The 20,514-nt window shown below is 62.5% G+C and overlaps 1 protein-coding gene across 3 annotated transcripts in view; it reads right to left on the reverse strand.

The window, feature by feature from the left end:
- The window catches only part of IL6R (interleukin 6 receptor), a 39,409-nt gene extending 20,525 nt beyond the window's left edge, over nt 1–18,884 (reverse strand). Inside the window, exons 1-5 of one of the 3 annotated variants that reach the window (XM_059144961.1) lie at nt 8,551–8,575; nt 7,973–8,095; nt 2,578–2,817; nt 2,093–2,216; nt 148–329 (exon numbers count right to left, since the gene is read on the reverse strand). In XM_059144961.1, the coding sequence (XP_059000944.1) occupies nt 148–329; nt 2,093–2,216; nt 2,578–2,817; nt 7,973–8,095; nt 8,551–8,560 (679 nt within the window). In that variant the 5' untranslated portion in view covers nt 8,561–8,575. Of the gene's footprint in view, nt 1–147; nt 330–2,092; nt 2,217–2,577; nt 2,818–7,972; nt 8,096–8,550; nt 8,576–18,538 lie in introns of those variants that run through there. The other 2 variants (XM_059144962.1, XM_059144964.1) reach the window with 2 other exon arrangements.
- Between the last annotated feature and the right edge of the window lie 1,630 nt (nt 18,885–20,514).

Raw genomic sequence — 20,514 nt, forward strand, 5'->3', positions numbered from 1 at the left:
CCAGCCCCACCCCCCGTGTCACCTGCCAGGGCACGGGAATCCCCCAGGGCACCAGCCCAGCACACCGCCCCCTGTGCCCCCCAACTGTCTGTGAGGGGCGTCATAGGGGCCGGGGCATCTGGCCGGGGCGCACAAGAGCTTACTCACGGATTCCGTAGCCCTTAAACGGGTAGAGGCTGCTGGACTTGGTCCCAGCACTGCTGCTGACGCACAGGGACACCACGTACAAGGAGTTGTCCCCCTCCGGGACCTCCAGCTGGCAGGAGAACTTGCGGGGCCCCTGGGAGTAGGGGCACGGCTCCTGGGAGTGTCCCAGCGGGCGGCTCTGCCTGTGGACACAGGACAGGACGGGCTGGCTGCCGGTGTCCGCCTTTGTTCAGGGCCGCGAGGTTGAAATGCCCCACGCTCAGCAGCACTTAGCAGGTCTCGTGATTTCTGTCGATTATCCAGCCTCACCGAGCCTCGGTTTTCTCATTCGGAAATGGGAATATCGGTAACACCGACCCCCCGGGGGCATGTTAGGGTTTGCTGACCACACAGGGAGACAACCAGGTTAGTGCCTGCGCAGGCAGGTCCCAGTGCCGAGCTAGAGCATACCCCGCCCCTAAGGCACTGGACGAGGGAGCCTCCGGCCTCTCTCCCCAGGGAGGGGCAGCAAGAGGCCAGGGAGGCCCCCTCCCCAGCCCTGAGTCTCTAACAGAAACCACTCGGCCTCGGCGGACGAGAACAGCCCACGGAACAGCCAGGCACCTGCTCCCCGGCTTCCCAAGGAGGCCAATGAGCCCGGAAGAGACTCTGGTCAGCTCCAGACATTCAGGGTGAGTCAGACACGGTCCCACCAGGCCTGGAAGCCTGACGGGGCCACTTAGGACGTGTGTGGGCGCAGGAGGGGCGGGTAGCCCCTCACCCGGCCGCTCGCCGGGGCTACAGGTTCCTGCTGATTCAGGGGCCGACCCCTGCTCAGAACAAGCTTCCCCCTGCTTGTGCGCTCCCAGGCAGAGTCAGAGCCTCCATCCCACCTAACGCTGAGGGGTGTGTCACCAGGGGTACTGAGGGTGGGCGCCTCTCCAGCCGTCCTGGTGAGGACGCAGCCCGGGGCCCGCGCTGGGAAGAACGGGTGAGCCAGCACCGTGGGGCGAGCGCACCCAGAGAAGGAGCAGCGCGCACCTTCCCCCCAAGGACTGGCAGCCCTTCTCCTGCTTCCCCAGTCCAGGAGCTGCCGTGGGGACCCAAGAGCCTGCCCAGTGTTTCCATGGCAGGTCTGGGCAGGGAGGGAGACCCTGTCTGGGGACAAACACCTTCTAGGTCCCAAACGACGACACCGGTGACCCGAGTCTGCGTCCCGGAGGTCCTGATTACCCCTACGGGCAGCCGTGCCACTCGCAGGCGGACTGTAGCTCAGTCGTGCACAGAGAACGGGCAGTAAGATCGGCCCTTGATGACACTCGGCACACGGATACCAGCAGAAACCAAGCCCTGGAGTCACTGCCCGGATCTCTGACCCTGACGACCTCCATTACCAGCACCAAGACACGGGGCCAGCATCTCCCCCGACAGCCTTCCCAGCTCCTCCCGGGCCCCGCGGAGCACCCCCTCCACACCCCGACCTCCCCCCGCACCTGCCCCACCATGGCTCTCAAGGCCTCTCCTAGGGAAGGGGCCTGATAAAAGGCTCACACCCCACACTTCTCAGGAACTTCCAGCTCGGGCCCTCTTGGGGCCTCTGCACCTTCTTCAGAGCCAACCCCAAACCTGGCATTTTGAACAAACTCAGACAGACTGGGGCTCTGATCCTAGCTGAGCCACCGACAAGCAAGATGACCTTAAAGCGAGTTCGTGGATGGCTCGACGTCAGCCTCTCCATCTGCTGAGCAAGGGAAGGGACACTGCTCCCCCCACGGCTACGGGGTCAGGTGGTCACGAAGCAGCACCGCCCAGCTGGCAAGTTCTCTTTCTGTCCCCCAGCCCCTCCCTCATCCCCAAGTGGTGAAGTCTGGGAACCCCTGGCCAGCCGCCCAGTGCGAGCCGGCACCCCTCCGGGGGCCTCCAAAGGATGGGGCAGACAGACACACAGCCTGGTCCAGATACTCACAACTTCCTCACCAGTAACGTGGCCCTGGTGGTCGGGGAGGGTGGGTGCCGGGGCGTCCACTCACAGGCTACCTTGCTGAGCGGACTCTTTCGAAAGCAAGTGAGCTGGGGCTCCTCGGGGGGCACTGAAGGGAGAGCACAGCCAGAATGAGGGGACACGGCCCTGCAGCCCCCCAGCCAGCCCCAAGACCACACTGAACTCCCCAACACACACACGCTAACCACCAGGGACGCTGGGCACAGGAGTGACGCTGTGGAGGAGGAGGAGCCCCCAAACCCAGGCCTCAGGCTGTGAACCCCCGGCCTCAGCCCTAAGCACGCGGGCCAGGAGGGTGGGGTCCCCGCCGGCCAGATGCCCCCCCACCATCCATCTCGGGGCTGGCAGGTGGCAGTGGATCCTTCCTGATTTTGTCAGGCCAAGGAAATCACAGGCATTTAAAGGGACAGCTGGGACCCATCCCCTCGCACTCTGAGCTCCCAACTCACCGTCCACCAGCAAATGCACGGTTCCGGCCAGGCGGCCATCCTGGTAACAGGAATAGTTTCCAGAGTCGCTGAGCTGCACGGACCTCAGAAGCAGCCTTCTTCCCACAGCAGCCCAGCTGCCCTGCGGGGAGCCGGCCACGGGCTGCCAGTGAACGGTGGCGTCGTCTCCCAGCTCCCCGCCCGGGCAGGTCAGGGTCACGCTGGCCCCAGGCAGGCTGGTCACCGCACCGCTCGCCACCTCTGTGGAGGGAGAGGACGCTCGGTAAGCCCACAGCAGCCAAGAAGGGCTTTGCTTCTGCTCCGGGAAGTCACGCCTCTGTAGCCCAACCACTGGTCCCAGCCACAGCCCCCCAGGGACCTCGGGAAGCCCCCTGACTCCTCTGATCGGAAAACCCTTGGGACGCCTGGGGGGCTCCGTAGGTGAAGGGGCGCCGTAGGTGAAGCGTCTTTGGCTCAGGTCATGGTCCCAGGGTCCTGGGATGGAGACCCATGTCCCTGGCTCAGCAAAGAATCTGCTTCTCCCTCTGCCTCTCCCCTCCAAGTGAGTAAAGGATTTAAAAATAAGTAATAAATAAAATATTTTTTAAATGTATAAGTGAAGAAAAAAAATAAATGAATTTTTAAGAAAAGGAAAGAGAAAACCCTCAGGGGCCTGCCCCTGTCCACAGCATGAATTCCGAGCACGAGGCCTGGCGCCCAGGGTCTTCCACCACCCGCCCCAACGCTTGCAGGCCTCACCTCTCCGTGAGCCCCTCGAGGGTCCGGAGCCCCGCCGCTGCTCCCCATGACCTTCTCCGTCAGGTCTCCATACCGCCCAGCCCAGGCCTTCCCTCACCCCCCGCTGGGTCAGGTCCCCACCGGCGCCCCCTTCCTTGCCCGGCCCCCACCCGCTGCCACAGGGTCACCACGTCTGCCCCCGTCTACCCTCCAAGACTCTAACGCCACAGGAATAGCCAGCCTGGGCTCTGCTCTGCTCCGTGTCCGGGCCCAGCCCACTGCCTGGCACACAACAGGGGCCGCCGGACGAGCGAAGAGCGAACGCCCACACCCAGCTGCTCAGCCGGCGCAGGGCCGCACCGGGACTCCCAGGCCAGCAGGGGACCCTTCCACACGCGGTCAGACGCGCGGGCGTCAGGAGGCGGCGCAGCGGCGGGGCGGCCCCGCTCTCCGGGGACCCACTCCTGCCTACAAAACCTGCAGGACAATGCGGTTTTTATCCTCGGGAGCAAATTGGAAGGTAAAAAAGAGCAAATGTGCCCCCTCCTCCTGATAAGTATCATGTATGTGCGACGCAAGAGAAAGAATACTGAAAATTAAAGAACAGGTGAACTTCCTTCAGTATAGGTTAACAGAGTCTCAGAATTAGAGATAAAATTAGTCAACCAATTAACTCAACGCGTCCACCCAGCTAGGGGAATCGAAGCCAGGAAATACAGCCATTTTTCTTATTAAGCACACTTGGGGGTGCCTGGGTGGCTCAGTCGGTTGGGCAACTGCCTTCGGCTCAGGCCATGATCCTGGAGTCCCGGGATCGAGTCCCGCATCGGGCTCCCGGCTCCATGGGAGTCGGCTTCTCCCTCGGACCTTCTCCCATCTTGTCCTCTCTCTCTCTCAAATTAATAAATAAAATCTTTAATAAAAAAAAATAAAAGCATACTTGGCCCTTCCAACCATCTGTGAGCGAGCAGCAGCAATAAATCCTGCCCAAGATTTAGGAAACGCCCGGCAGGAACTGGCCTCACCTTCCCCCAGCTCCCGGCCTGAAGAGCCAGCATCAACGGGTCTGACCCGCTAAGCCTTCCTCTGGGGAGGAGGAGCTCATGTCCCACTTGGCAGGCTGTCCTTCCGGCTCCACCACATCTAAGGTGGCAGACAGAGGGACTAAGGCTCAGCGAGACCCCCAGCTGGAGAGCACGCCCAGAGTGACGGCTGGACACGGCACGGCCTTCAAGAGCCCTCCTCACTTCACCCCCTTGGAGCTTGACCCGCCCCTCCCCAGCACCCTCTACCCGGAGGCTGGCCACTCGGGGATGGGGACAAGGGCAGGGTAGCCACCGGTCCTCACCGGGTTTCTTCGCCAGAGCTTTGGACTCTGGAAAAACAGTTGAATCTCACCGTGCAGGGAGGGCCATTCGGGCTGGTTCGTTAGACCCCACGGCCTTGATTTCTCGTCCCTCTCTGACCTACATCCCGCAAATATTCCAGAAGGACCCCAGGGAGGACACCGTCTGGCAGCAGGAAGACCCTGTCCTCGGGACAGGAGATGCATTCCCCACTGCAGAACGGGGACTCGGGAACCAGGCTTCCCCAACAGCAGCACAACCCAGCCCCTGGAAGCCCGGGTCCCCTGAGGGTGCCTCCCTGCCCAGACGGCTCTAGAAGCCCGAGCCACAGCACACCCTGCATGTGGGGCCCTCGGTAACGGTCAGATGCTGTTTCTGAAGCCGCTGCAAAATACGGCCCGCACCCACGAGAGCACACGTCCCACCATGAGAGCCCCAGCGCGCGCACAGCCACCGCCCGGAAGGCACCCTGCCTTGGCAGTGTCCTGGTTTGGGTGTAAACCGTCTTTACTGTTAAAAATAGGTTCGCTGCACACAGACCCCTAATTTGTTCTGGGCCTTGATTGATTTGGAAGCTTTCTATAGGAGGTCCGCACGCAGTCTGCTGCGTCATTCATGACGGGTCCGGGACTCATCCAGAAGCAGCCACAGCTCACCCTCCTCCTGCCTGCGATACCCCTCACCGTGGTTCTCCCGCCCAGGGAGGGCTGGGGGCTTCCCACGTCTGCCGTATCAGAGTGCGGCTATCAGCTTCAGCTCCCTCCCATGTGCTCCTGGTCATCTGCGCATGGACTCTCCGGAGTGGGGCCGCTGGTCCCCGCATGTGTGTCACGTGTGTCCTGCTCCTCCATGACTGAACACGCAGCCGAGCGTGCGGACGCCGGTGGGCACCTCATGGACACGTCTGGCCCAGAGTCCACAATGACTTCCGTCTGTGCCCGATGAAGCTATGTTTAGAAGACCCACCCAACGCTTCTTTTTTTGGAGATTTTTTTTTTAAGATCTTATTCATTTGACAGAGATCACAGGCAGGCAGAGAGGCAGGCGGGGGCCGGGGGAAGGGAAGCAGGCCCCCCGCTGAGCAGAGAGCCCGAGGCGGACCCTAAGATCATGACCTGAGCTGAAGGCAGAGGCTTTAACTCACTGAGCCACCCAGGCGCCCTTGGAGATTTTTTTGTAGTAACCTCTATATCCAAGGTGGGACTTGAACCCACAGCCCTGAGATCAAGCCACGTGCCCTATCGATGGAGCCCCCAGGCCTGCTGTCTTTTGTTCGTTATTTTTAAGATTTTATTTTTACCATCCAACGCGTCTGATCACCATGTCCATATTTTGGCTTCTCCGTTTTCCACCTGATAAGGCAGCTCTCGGATGAGAGTTAACACAGATGTGACACTTGTGCGCAAGGTACCACCGCTGCAGGAACCAAGACGTGGAAACCGCCGGAGGACCACGCAGGTCGGGGCTGACCTTCCCAATCCCCCCTTCAGCTGATGAGCAGAAATCCGACCTCACCAGGCACCAGAGCGCCACAGACAGGACAGACAGACACGGGTGGCTGCGGGAAGGTCCGCACAGGGCTCCTCCTTCCACTGACACTTTCACAGGGCACGGCTCCCATCCCCAGCCGTGACGGAGACATTCATCAGAGAACTCAGTAGGTGCTTAATACATGTCTAATGCAGGGTGCTGGAGAGGGACCCACAGGGACAGGGCCTCCCCACGGGAAACAGCCAAGAGAGCTCGTCAGAGATGACACAGTGGTCTGGGGCCAACGCTGACCCCGCCCTAGATAGGGACGCTCCTCAAACCAGGAGCCTGGAGCCAGAGGGAGCTCTGTGCTGCTTCTGCACTTGCCAGTTCCAGGAGACTCGCTTCTCTGCCCACTTCCCTGCTCCAGGTTGGCCCGGAAGCTGCCTCCGTGTGTGGTGACCAGCCGGTCCCTCCCTCCCTGCTCTAACAATGCCCACAGCACTGGGGCAGCTCAAGAAAGAGCAAAGAAAAAGGCTTTTTTTCTCTTCCACAAAAGCAGAGCTGGGGAGCAACCTGATGGCCACTCCCTCTGCCAAGTCGCTTGAGTAATGGTTTTCTGAGTCTTTAAAACTGAGTCACCATTTTTTTTAAACAGGGAATGATTAATTATAAACCACCCATTGGCAACTATTGCCTGTCCCGGCCCTTCTTCCAAATGCGTCTCTTTTGGGGGCGCCGGGCTGGCTCAGTCGGTAGAGCAGGCAACTCTCGATCTGCGGGTTCAAGTCCTGCAGCGAGCACAGAGGGCCCCTCAAAAAAAAAAAAAAAAAAGCGTGCAAACTGTTTCTTCTAGAACCTGTGAAGAACACTTTGTCAGCTTCGCTTCTGAAAACACTCTGTGCAAGCTGGTCAAATACTCAGCCAGGAGAGACGGCAAGACAATAAGGGAGCTGAAGCCAGGGCGGGCAGGGCCGTCCCTCCGGCCCTCACCCTGCTCCACGGGGACCTCCACCCCCCTCCGAGCCGGCCGAGGCCCAGCTCTCTGCAGGGAGGAAGTGCTGGCCCCGCTCAGCCCGGCCCGCCTCTCCAGAGGGCGGGCCGGAAAGTGACTTCTGTCTCTGCCTTCAACCTTCTTGCAGATTTTAGATCTGTAAGCCGCGTGGTTCTCAGAACCAGTACTGCGCATTTAAAACAGAGGAGCTGCACAGCCTGGGCCTCTCCAAGCTGCTCTGCCTCAGGAGGAGGAGGGACGAGAGGCAGAACACAAGGGGACGGGGAGTGAGAGCGCGGGCTCCTCAGGACAAGTCCCTCTGGGTCACAGAGGGTTCGCCCACCCCTGGGCTCTACGCTCTGTCCCTTGTCGCCTCTGCTGGGCTCTACAGCCCAGGCCCTCAGCTCTGCCGGCCACACCCCTGTCTGCTCGAGGTCACGGCTCCTCCCCGTCTGCCCAGCCAGCGCCCCCCAGCAAGCAGGCCCCTCCCCAAGCAGGACTCCCTGAATGAGGGAGCGGAGTGGCCCTGCACAGCCCCTGGGGCGCCGCCATACCTCCAGATGCACCTCCTGGCCTTCACTCAGACGCTGGGCGCTGGGCGAGGGGGCAGCACGGAGGGGGCGGCCCCCGCACTCCAGCACCGACCCGAGAGCACGCGGGGCAGAGCCACAGCCCAGCGGTCTGCGGGCAGGGCTGCAAGCCTGCACCCGGCCCCGGAGAACAGAGGGCGTCTGGGTGCCACCACAGGCCAGGCCGGAAGCCCTCGCCGGGGCAGCACAGACAGTCGCCAGCACTGTGCGCCACGCCTCCTCGTCCTCCTTGTCCACGGCGGCACCTCAGACCCCTCAACGCCCTGCAGGGAACTCACCGCTGCCTGTACCACCGGCCGTCCGGAGCTGTCCCCAGCGCACTGAGGGATCCGGGGACGGGGGATCGGAGTCGGGGTCTGAGCACTGGGGCCGCAGCAACTGGAGCTCTGATGGGGGAACAACTGGAAAGAGCACCAGAAACCGAAAGCCCACAGAGGACGGGTGGTCAGGGGGCCCTCGAGGGTGAGACTAGCCTCTGCGGACAGAAGGGCACAGGCCCAAGGCCCCCAGCCCAACCCCAAAAGGAGCCAGACTGTGCCTTCCTTCTATTCACCCTCCCATCACCTGGAGAACGAGCCTGCTGTCCCCCAGGCCCCAGTACCAAGCACCACGGAGGCAGGGGACAGCAGGCGGCACTGGAGGACCGGGAGCCTCTTTCGCTCCTCCGCAGGCTGGCGTCCAAAGCAGGACGGCAGACCCCGCACCCCAGCTTCCTGCGAAGGCAATGGGCCCACAGGGGACAAAAGCACATCCCCGGGGACTGAAACCGGAGATGTCCACTCCAGAAAACAAGCCTCCCAGCAACACCCCCCCCGAAGGCCCCCGTCCTCGGCATCAGGGCTGGCCCACCACTTACCAGAAACCATGCATCCAGGATTAGGGGCAGCCCCACGGGAAGGGACAGGAAGCCCGAGTCCACCCCACCCCCCACCCTCATCTCACCACAATTCTCAGGCAACCTTGGGCTCCTCACAGAGCCACTGGCCAAGCCCCCGTTGGACTGTAAAGCAAGCCTTCAGACCCCACTCCTGCCCCCAGCATCTGTCCATGTGGACTCATCAGCTCTCACGGGTCAGGAAGCGCGTCTCTCTCTGTCTGCTGACCTCGGACAATACCAGCCTGAAAACAAGTCATCCATCAACAGGTTTATCATCCTAAGAGTGGATGACTTTGGTTTGGAGAGAGTTGACAGACACACCCCAGAGCCTGCGGACCAACACTGCTCTTCTCCCTGGAAAGCTCCAAGGGATGGGCGCTCCCACAACCTGCCTGCGCCCCGTCCTCGAGAGCAGTGACCCCCCGGCAAACAGCCCCACGCCTGCAGGCCCCTCAGGCCCCGGCCACCCCACTCTCTGGGACGCTGCCCCACAGCTCTGGGAAATGGGGCCCCTCCTCGTTCCAGACCTCAGGTTGGGTGCCAAAAACCCGAACAGCTCTGCTGCTTCCCTCCTTCTTTTCCTCTTCAAGTAAACTCACAAATGTCAACAATCAGAAAAACATGCACATGGAGACATATTTCTCAACTCTGCCACGGCCCTCTCTGCTGCCGCTGCCAGCAGAAACAAGGTCAGCTTCCCAGCCTTGCTTATGTAAGTGGTGAGCTCGCCACGCAGCCCGTGGCCACCGAGCACGGGCGCGCCTGCCGATCCCAGGGCCCTGGAGGCTGAGCAGGGACTCAGGTCTGGCTGTCAGGCCCCCCCTGGCACCACAGAACAGACTCCAATTTCTCAGGCTACAGGGGCCCGGGGTTTCAGGCAGGTCACTGAGAAACCAGGTTCCTTCTCAGCAATAAAGGCCTTCAACTGAAGGCAGTGGCCGAGGCAAAGTATCCAAGAGGGCGCGGGTCCCTGTATCCAAATGCAGAATTTGGTCCGGGGATGGGGCGGTTGCCTAGAATACGTCCCCAGTGCTCTCATCTACCCCGAAGCAGCTCTCCGGACCGCGCGTTGTAATCGCTGTTAGCCGTCAAGAGCTTCAGCTCTCCCGGGCCTACCGCTCCTCCCAACTGCCAGGCAGGGAAGCTCGTCCTGCAGGGCGACCCAGGCACCCAAGTTCGGGAACCTGCCAAATTCAAACAGCATGGGCTCCAGGTCTGTCTGGACAAGGGTCTCTCTCCCCTGGGACACGTGCCTCTCTGGGCTCCCCCCAGCTCCCCCTTTCTGGGCTGCCGGCCACCTGTCACCTGTCACTTCCTGCCTTTCCACCCACCACAGCAGCTCAGGAAGGGAGTCCCGGGTGTGAGGGACCAGAGGGGAGCAGGCCTCCCCGGGCACACTGGCCGGCTGGACTAGGGCCCAACCCTGACCTTCCCTAGGGCAGCAGCTTGTAGGGGACGGACGGACGGACACACACACAGACACACACACACACTCCCCCCCCCCACCAGGTCACCCGTTCACGTGCCTAAAGGCTAAAGTCCGCGGGTCCCGGGGAGAGGCCCCGCCTCCTCCTGGAACTCAGCCGCCGGCCCCGCCCCCCACACCCTGACCTCCGTGGGCAGCGCCGCCCCTCCTCTCTCCTGTTTGCGGAGCTGTACCTGCTCCTATCGGCCTTGTCTTTGGCAGAGTTGGTATTGACCTTGGCTCCGCACCGTGGACTACACCCTGCCTGGGGGGGAGAGAGGAGGCTCCTCGGGACCCATACAAAGGAGGTGCGCTCAGACCTGCGTGGTGACCGGCTCCAGGGGGAAACATGTCCTCCCGCCCCTGGGGCCTCTCAGGGAATCCGCAGGCCCAGCCAGGAGGGTCTGGCCAGGTCACCTCTCCGAGGTTATCACCTAGTTGGACGAAAAGATACCAAACAGGGCAAACAGCCCGAAGGCCCCAGAGGCCCACTGAGACTGACTCTGCCTCTGGACAGAAAGGGGCTGGGCTGGGGATGCCGGCCCAGAGCCCCCCGTGGGGGCTGCGGCAGGCCGGCTGGGGCCCGTGGGTAGGGTGGCCGGGACAAGTCGTGTCCACCCCTCGGCTGCCCCCCTTCCCCCGCCCTGAACACAGTCGTTCCCATCTCTGAAGGCAGCCTCGGTGGTCAGCCAGGAGCCTGCCCTGGGGGGGCGGGGGGCGACGGCGTGGCTGGAGGCGCTGCGGTGGGGCTGGCGGGCTGACCGCGTCCTGTCCCTCGCCCCACTGCTGGCCACGCGCTCCGCGAACGTGCACGAAGCTGCCCTTCCGCGCCCGGCGCTCTGGTCTGTCATGCAGGCCCCGACGTGGGCTCCCGCGGTCCCAGTGCGGCCTGAGCTAGGGCCGAGGTCACGCGCCCGCGCGCACCAACCCGGGCGCGCGCACCTCCCTCACCCCCGCGCCCGCGCGCCCGCACCTCCCCCGCGCACACGTCCCTCCGGCTCACCCCGGGTCCCCGGGAAGGACGCGGCTGGAATCCGGTCCCAGGCCCCCTGCCCTGCCACCCTCTGCGACAGAAGACTCGGCCTTGCGGGTGCGCCCTACAGCAACCTGCAAATCCCACCTGACCCTCGTGAAAAATCCCGTCGGGACCGTTTTAGAGCCAGACAGGCCGCCTCGAAAGTGAGCAAGGGCCGCCGGCGAGAATGAGGCGGGGAGGAAGGAGAGGGGGCGAGCCCCGCCAAACCTTACAGCGCCCTACGAAGGGCCGCCAGGGAAGCAGCACAGGGCGCCCCGAACAGACTCAAGTCATGGAAAAACTAGAAATGGCTCAGAAACGACAATCACCAGAACTCGCTTAGTGTGCACTAATGAACTGCACACTTTAAAATGGCTGAGATGATCCCTCTGATGTGTATTTACCACAATCTTTTACTGGGCGCCTGGGAGGCTCAGTGGGTTAAGCCTCTGCCTTCGGCTCCGTCCTGATCTCATTGTCACCGGGCTCTCGGCTCTGCGGAGAGCCTGCTTCCCCCCCAGCTCTGCCTGCCTCTCTGCCTGCTTGTGATCTCTCTGTCCAATAAATTTAAAAAAAAAAAAAAAAAGGGCGGCTCAGTCTGAGTGTTGGCTCAGCCAAGACCCTAACCCAGGCCTTCCCCCCACCCCTCCCAGCAGGACAGTCTGGGCCAGGGATGAGCCTGGAATCAAACCCCGGGCCCAACTGCTCACCACACCCAGAAGCAGGGGAAACCCAAGCATTTAGGCATCTGGCAGACCTGAGAGGTGCCCTGCAAACTCAGTGAGGCAAGGGCGTCCGGCTGGCTCCCGGGCTGAGGGATCCACTCCGGAATGCCCCCGGGGTCGTGCTTGCTCTGGGGGTCGGAGTGTGAGCTCGGACACTCTGCACGCAGCAGGGCGTCTGCAAACACTCTCTCCCCCTTTCTGCCCCTCCCCACTCTAACTAAATTAATAAATAAATTAAAAACCAGCACTGGGGGGAAATGATTTTCACTAAACTGAAAAGGGACATTAGGTTATAACTGGGGAAAAACAGAGCCACACCTCATGCCTCAGTCTATGAACTCAGAATGGATCAAATATTTAAATAGAAAAACCTCTTGGGACGCCTGGGTGGCTCAGTTGGTTAAGCAGCTGCCTTCGGCTCAGGTCATGATCCCAGCGTCCTGGGATCGAGTCCCACATCGGGCTCCTTGCTCGGCAGGGAGCCTGCTTCTCCCTCTGCCTCTGCCTGCCATTCTGTCTGCCTGTGTTCGCTCTCTCCCCCTCTCTCTCTCTGATAAATAAATAAAATCTTTAAAAAAAAAAAAAAAAAAAAAACCTCTTCAAGCAGGAGTGGGGATAATCTTTTAAGATAATATTGGCAAAAGGAAGATCTTATTAAGTATGAAACAACACCTAGAAGCTGTGGAGATTGATAAACCCAACTACATTTTTAAAAATCAGCATGGCAAACACAATCCCCCCCAACCCTGGAAAAGTCAAAACACTGATTGACAAACCAGGGAAAAAATTCATAAATCACATCATAAAAGCCTAAATTCCTTAATATATTAAGACTTCCTGTAAACAGTAAGAAAAAGACCAACAACCCCCACTTCTTAAGTTGAGAAACAGGTGATGCAAATGTGTCTCAGACATGGAAAACCCAGTCTCCCTCAGATAAAGTAAATGCAAATTAATTCCACACAGACTCCGTTTTCTGTGTAGATGCTAGTTTAGTAACACACTCTGGGCAAAGGTCTAGACGGGGCATTCGCTCACTGCTGCTGGGGGTCGGAACAGGTGCAGCCTGGGCGTGCTCTCGAAATTACAGACGTCCAGGGCCCGTGGCCCAGACTGCCCCAGGCAGCTCACCACACAGGGGTCCTCCCACAGCCTTGCCATCAGGTGCCCATCAGGGGACTGGGAGAAGGACTCCTCTATGCTTGTAAGGCGACACCGAGCTCTTAATCTGCGTTCCTTCCTAGTCCGAGGGCTGCACTGGTGAGGCCAGCCCAGGGCTCAGAGCCAAGTTCCAGCCGCAGGGCACAGGGTGCACTGAGGAGCTCCGTGACCTCGGGCTTCTCAGGGTCCTCACACCCCACTCTCCCATCCATAAATTGGAAATAAAAAGATGACGCACTTCAAAACGATGCTGTGAGGCTCACATCCGGTAATTAAGGCTAAAACCCCAGCCTTGGGCGCCTGGGTGGCTCAGTGGGTTAAGCCGCTGCCTTCGGCTCAGGTCATGATCTCAGGGTCCTGGGATCGAGCCCCGCATCGGGCTCTCTGCTCAGCAGGGAGCCTGCTTCCTCCTTTCTCTCTCTCTCTCTGCCTGCCTGTCTACTTGTAATCTCTCTCTGTCAAATAAATAAATAAAATCTTTAAAAAAAAAACAAAAAAAACCCAGCCTTATTTTCCAGACGTGCGATCTCTCAGGAAATACCAGGAGAGGGAGCGCACCAGCACGCGCAGAGCGGGGCTGGGAGATGGGGGGTGTGGGGGGACAATCCCAAACAGATGCTGCGCTGAGCATAGAGCCCAACGCGGGGCTCAAGACCCCAACCGGAGCCGAAACCAAGCCGCTTCACCAATGGAGCCGCCAGTGCGGCTCAGCAATTCTTGTCGGCACTGGCCCAGTGGCCTCCGCTTTTCTGCAAGGGAGTCCTCGGACTCTAGCCACCCCTCCTCCCGTCCGAATGGGCTCCCGGCATCAGTAACATCCAACAGGCCCCACTTATGCGTCCAAGTCTTGCCTGCCGAGGCTGGACACGACCTGCCCCAAACTGGGGGGCTGGCGAGCGGCCTTCTGCACCGTTCAGTACTGAAGAGGCGGCAGCGCCTCCCGCCACACCAAGGCATCGTCTCTTGTTCGACCTCTGATGTGGGCGCTGGCAAGAGAGAAGGTGACCCTGGCATCACGGTCCCCTCCAGCCGGGCGGGGGCGGACTCGGCAGCACATGTGGTTTAGGGCAAAGAGCGGGCTTCAGAGCCAGGCCTGTCACTTCCTTGCTGTGTGATCTCGGGCGCCCACAACCTCTCAGCCTCTGTCTCCTCTTGCCCACTCGAGGACGGTTTCCACAGCTCCCACCTCCGTCGACGTGCCCCACCGTTTCCAGCCGCACGCACGCGAGCAGACAGTTGTTGTCTTTCTAGAAATCCCTTTTCTTGGCCCCACTTTTCCAGCGAAGGCGCACCCCACTGCCGTACCCCGTCTACAGCTCACCTCCTCCAGAGCAGCCTACGCGCCGCGCCAGCTGCCCTCCGCCGGGGCTCTCACGAACCCTCCCGGCAGCCCCCGGCCTCCAGCCTCACAACTCCTCCTGTGAAGGTCACCAAAGGCCTGCCTGTTTGCAAGCACACCAGGCGGGGCCCAGCCCCGCTCTGGCCTGAGCCCCTGCCCCCTGGGACACTGTGGGACACGGAGGACTGCTCCCTCCTGTTCCCCAAGCTGTCCCCACTGGGCTGCCAGACCCCCACGCTCCTGGCCCCTGCGACGTCACCAGTCTGCCCCCTCGGTCCCCTCCTCCCCAGCCAGCCCGAGCAGGCTCCGCAGGCCACTTCTCTCCTGTCTCCCAGCTCCACTCAGCACGCGTGAGGCTGGCCACCCTCCAGGCCTGAAATGGCAGCTGCCACGGACCTACCTACCGCAGGCGCAGGTCCCGTCCTCATTCCCAAACTCCAACTCCCACGTCTCCCGCGGCTGATCTAGGTCTCCGTTCCCACGTGTCCCAAACTGACCTGATCTTCCCCTCCAACAAAACCTGCCCCCGCCCCCTGCCTGTCCCGTGTGCCCAGCGCATGGCCCGGGGCAGAAGCCAGCGCTTCTCTGCATGTGGCTGGCCCTGGCGGGCCGTGCCGCTGGGCAGGGAGGGAAGACCAGGCGTGCTCTTCAGGAAACGCGGCTGGGAGGCGGAGGGACACAGCACAGGGGCTAGAGGGGCAGCCCCGATGCAGGGACTCAGGGCCCCACCCCTACAGGCAGAGCCAGCAGAGGGCAGGTGGGAGTGCGGGGCCCACTGGAGACCCAGCAGCACACTGGGCAAGAGCGACCGTGCCAAGGGCCATGGACCTCGCGGGATCTCATGGCCGAGGAGAGAGTGAATCACGGATTCCACACCCAAAGGAAGCGCCCACTCAGCCCTCAAGCACTCTCTTCCAGACCCTACCTGGATGGCAGCTTCCCCACTGGTGTCCAAGGGGCACCAAGTGTCCCCATGGAGCCCTCTGCCCCAGAGCCTACAAGGCCCTCGGTGCCCGCCGCATCAGGCTGCAACTTCCCCGGGGGGACGGAGAGGGATCCCTACTGGGTTCCCTCGGGCCCCCTTCCCATGTCACCCTCTCCAGGACAGCCTCCCCTCGGAAAGGCCAGCTCCACGGCCCGTCACATGCACACAGTCCCAGCCCTCCCCCGCTTGTCCCCTGTCCCCCACTACCCAGCTCGTTTCCCCTCCCCCATGCCCCCCCCAATCGCGGAACCACGGGTCCTCGTATTTAACTCTCGTCTCCAAACTGAAGCACAGGGAGCCGGGGACTTCGGTCTGTTTCGCTCATGTTTGCATCCACGGCTCTAAGAACAGCGTCGGGAACACCAGCCGACAGAACAGTTTGCTCGAACGCGCAGACTGTCCGCTCCGGGACGTCAGCTCCGCAGACTGACTCTCCCGTACCTTCGTACCTTCTCTCCTTTCATCCTCACTACGGCCGGTAGGTGTTTGTTGCTTGTATTTTCCAGACGAGGACGTGAGGCTCCAGGAGGGAACCTCACAGAAGGCTCCCCACTTGCACCGCTGGGCAGACAGCCGGGGTGCTGAGCTGCCCCCCCGTGGAGAAAACGAGGTCGGGCGGGGGGCGCTGGCCGCAGCAGGAAGGCTTGGGAAGAACCCGAGCCCCCCTCCACCCGGGCCACACGCCCAGGATAACTTCCCGCAGTGACGGAGACTCTCTGTGTCCAGGACGCGAACGCCACTGGCGCTGCTGAGCAACGGAGGACAGTGGCTGTGACCTGACTTCACCGTCGCTCGTGTAAATGGAGCAGCCACACCTGCCCAGCGACTGCTGGCACGGGGGCACACGGGCTGGGTCGGGGGCACACGGGCCGGCCGGGGTGAGGGGGAGGCGGGCACAGTGCAGAGCGCATGGCTGCCCCAGGGACCCTCACACACACCGCAGCCGTGGGCCGGGGTCTGTCCCCGGGGGCTTCCTCCGCACCATCCCGCCTCCGGACAGTTTGTCCTTAGGGTGCTGGCACCACCAGGCCTCAGGCGGCTGGGCTTTCTCGGTTCCTTTCAGGGACTTACTCTTGGCCATGTTCAAGCTCCTTTTAGGGTGGAGTCTGGGTGGCCGGTCCCACACGGGCCCCCAGGGCTTTACGTGGCCTCCGTGTTTGCTCAAGTAAATAAACAAGGGCCGAGCCAAGGCGGGGAGAGACTTCTGGGGACCAGAAGCCGGAGGGCGGAGGGCCTGCCTTCAGCGGCCTGAGCACCACCGGAGCCTGCCATCCTGGCCAGTGAACCACAGGCCAGTGTAGAAAGGGACCCTCCCCGCTTCCAGAGCTCTCTCCGCAGTGGATCTGGGGTGGGGGCCAAAATCCAGCCAACACAGCCTCGAACTCTGATACACCGAGACCCAAACCACCCAGCTGGGGAGGCCCGACAGGGGTGAGGCTAGGGCAGGCAGGCGCTGCGGCAGGAAGACGCGCCTCGAGGGAGGTTCAGACGCCCAGACAGGACTCTGGAGACACAGGCAGCTGTACGCGCTTGCCTGTGCCCCGTGGCACTCTGCAGCAGGCGGCAGGAACCTGAGTCACCCGTGTCCAGGCCTTCCACACCCAACACCTAAGTCCCAGCCGTGCAGGGCCCCGACAGCAAGTACCTGAGCGGGGCCCTCAGCCCGGCCATGCGGGCAGCCTCTGACTGCGGAGAAAGCAGGCCTCCGGCTGCGCGAGCCCCCCGGCCCCCGCCCCGAGACCCACCGGATTTCCCCTCTCGCCCAACTCGGCCTCTGTTGCCCCTTCTCCTCCCCGAGGCGGGACATGCACACTCATCGGCTGCCTGCTTCCTGGACAATATCTTCGCTTTTACTCCCCAGCTTGTGGGCCGAGTCTGCGTGGGCGTGGGAGGAAAGCGGGGTATTTTCTGCTTCTCTGCATTTTCCTTCTGAACTGGGCTCTCACTTCCTCCCCCAGCTCTCAGTTCTGCCTTTCCTAGGCTGTCTGGGCCTCGAGACCACCACGCAAACAGAGACTGACCACAACCTCTTAGGAGCCAAGGCAGGAATCCCCCTGAGACAGGTGCCCTGGGGCGTGGTGGGAGGTGCACAGTCACTAGCAAGGGAGCCCCTTGCAGGGGGCCGGGAAGATCACAGACACCACAAAGCCTCCACCACACCCCACCCTGCAGACCTCTGGCACCCCCATGGGATGAGCCCAGGTCTCACTTCCCTTCCGTCGGCCCCTTTGGCCCCAGCACTCAGCTCCCCTCCTCACAAACAGCCCCAGCTCTGCTTCTGGGGGGGACATACAGCACTGGAGCCCCAGGAGCCTGGGCCTCCACCAAGGGTCTGCCCACCTCCCTTCCCAGCGTCTGTGAGCCTGTCTCCCCGGCACCAAGTGTATTTTAGACCCAGCAGAGGACAAGGACAGAAGTGTACGGTATCTACGGCCCCAATCAATGGTGACTGCTCCCTGCAGGGGTCCCCTGTGTGCACTGACAGAGGGAACCCCTTTAGGTCCCTCCGCCCAGCACCAGGGGCCCCACCAGCCAGAAGGCAGCCCACCCCCCAGCCTCTGACTCTGGCGTCCTCTCTGGACAGAGAGATCAGGCTGAGGATCTCTGCCCAGGACAGGAGCCCTCGGTTCCCAGAAAGCTGCAGGCTGCCCCTCAGAGAAGCCCTCGCAGCCTAAAATAAGCTTCTTGGGAAGCAGTGGCCGCTGGGCTAGAGGAGAGCCTGGACACGCAGCTGGGCGTGCTGCCAGGGCCCACAGAAGGGCCTGGCTGCCAAGGGCTGATTACAGGCAACAGGAGCAGCAGGGCCCACTGCCCTGTGCCTCGCCCCTCCTCTCTGGAAGGAGAGCCCCGTGTGTGCCGAGCCGCCCTCCGCAGGCCGGTTCAACGCCCAGCGCCGGGGTCTGCCGAGGCCAGTGCGGGCAGCGGGACCCGCCCCTTCGCGGTCGGGGCGCGGGGTGGGGGGCAGAGCCAGCCACGCGGCCCCCACAGCCGCCGGTCCTGTACACAGGACCCCAGGGCGGGAGATCCGCGCCCCCAACCCCCAACCCCGCTGGGACCTCTGCCCTTTAAGGACTCGTGGGAGCGCAGGGAGGCGGCTCGGGACGCGGCGTTCCCAGAACACGCCGGGCCCGGGGCAGCGGGCCGCGCGGCGGCCTCCGCGGCCAACGGCGCAGGACGCGGTGGGGCGCACGAGCGGCGGGTGGGCACGGGACAGGGGCGCCGCCCCCCTTCCTCCCGCCGGCCGCCCCCGCCCTGCAGGCGCGCGCGGAGCTCTTACCCGGCGCGGGGCAGTCCCCCGGGACCACGACGGCCCCCGGCGCGGCCAGCAGGGCTGTCAGCAGCGCGCAGCGCAGGGCCAGCATGCTTCCTCCACGGCCGAGGCCCCGCGCTCCCGGGGCGACGGGGCGGCGGGGCGGCGGGGCGGGGCGGGCGGCGGGCGGCGAGCGGGCTCCGGGCCCCGAGGGCAACGCCGTGGTCCCCGGGGGCCCGCGCACGGCGCCCGGCGAGTCCCCGCGCTCCCTCGGCCCCGGCTGGGTGGCAGCTCCCGCGGGCGCACGACGCGGAGCCGCCGACCGTCCCGGCGCCTGTGACACTGGAGGAGCGGCCCCCGCCGGCCCGGGGCGCTGTTACGAAAGCCGAGCGCGTGGCGCAACCGCTCCGCGCGCAGCCGACCGCGGGGGCCGCTTCCGGCCGCAGCGCCGCACCTGCCGGTCCGCACGGCGACCCCGGCCCGGCTCCGGCGACCCAGGCCCGGCTCTGCCCACCGTGCGGCGGAGCGCGGGGGAGTGAGCGCCGCGCTCGGCTTTGAATTTTGGTTTCGAGGCCGGGATCGCGCTGTCAGAGCCGCACCCGAGAGCCCGAGGCCGCCGGCGGCGCGGGGGCTCCGCGGCGGACGCGCCCGGGGAGCCCGGGAAAGCGCGGAGGCCCGGGCTTCCCCCACCGGACCCCCCTCAGGCTCGGGCGTCGGAAGACCCGCTGTGGTCAAGGTCGGTTCTCTCTCCCGCCTGCCCCCCGGGGTGCGCGCTGTGGGGGGCCCATCAGACCCGGTCCGCACCCAGACCTCTCCTGCTGTGTCTCTGATCGCATTTCCGAGTCTCTGGCTTTTCACTGTGTTCTCCTGTCCTATGCACAGAACAAAATCTGTATGACCCCAGAGACGACATGGACACCCCGACACAGGTCTGGGCCACAGGTGTCCACCGAGGTGGTGTTCACCGAGGTCGGAACCTGCGAGACTTCCCCGCCTGACAGATAGAAACTGGTCCTCGCTTTCAGGAGCAACCACAAGGACTTTTCAAAAGGGCCCACCTGTGCTCCTGGGTGGGGTGGGCGGGGGCCTCTGGACCTGATAGGGGGCCTCAGAGCTCCATTTAAAGAGGAAAAAAGTCCTGAAATAAGGTCTAGGTGGAGAAATTTCTGGAAAACCAACTACAAATTAGAATGTGCTTTTCTGCTTTGGGCTTCAAGCTGACCCTCCCCCAAATCTAGCTTTCAAACAGCTGGAACCCACATGGCCTGACTGGAGCCCCAGGGTGGACTGACCCTGACATGAAGGGACAGAGCTTCTGGAAGGCAGGCCCCAGACCCCATGCACCTGGGTCTCGTGGCAAGGCCCATCAGCACTGCGAGGCAGAACCAGGCACAGGCCCTGTCTCAGCTCATGGCGGAAGCTGCTTCCCGTGGCCACCTTCAGCTGCACCCACAGATCAGGAAAGAGAGGCCTTTGGAGAGCAGATCTTTTGGCCACTGGCCTTCTCTTCCACTGTTTTAAATGGGGTTGCAGCAGGGCTGGGAGGTGGTTCCCACTGTGGCAGCTCCTTCCCCTCCATCTGTAGCAGATGCACACCTGAAAATAACCAGAGGGATGGGCTGCCCACCTGAAACCAGAAAGCCGCAAAAAGCCGTCTGCTCAAAGAGGAGGGTCTGAAAGACAGACGTGGAAGCCCAGACCCCACCCGGCTGCCCTGCCCACAGCAAACTGGGCCTCCCGTCCCTAATCCACCGGTGGGGAGCCTGTGTTCTGGACTCAGACAGATTGATTGATTGATTCTCATCCCAGCTCTGCCACGTGCTGACTGCGTGACTTGGGCAAGTTACTTAACCTCTCTGAGCCTCTGACTGCCAATCGATCTGTAAGAGAAGAGCGACATTGCGCTGAGCGCTGGTGTTGTGGTTCCGGTGAAAAGATCTGGCCCGTCTTTATTCTCTCAGCCTCATTTTCTGACCTGCACGTCTTGAGTACAGTTATGTTCT

Source organism: Mustela lutreola, chromosome 14 (genome assembly GCF_030435805.1).
Source record: "Mustela lutreola isolate mMusLut2 chromosome 14, mMusLut2.pri, whole genome shotgun sequence".
NCBI lineage: Eukaryota > Metazoa > Chordata > Mammalia > Carnivora > Mustelidae > Mustela > Mustela lutreola.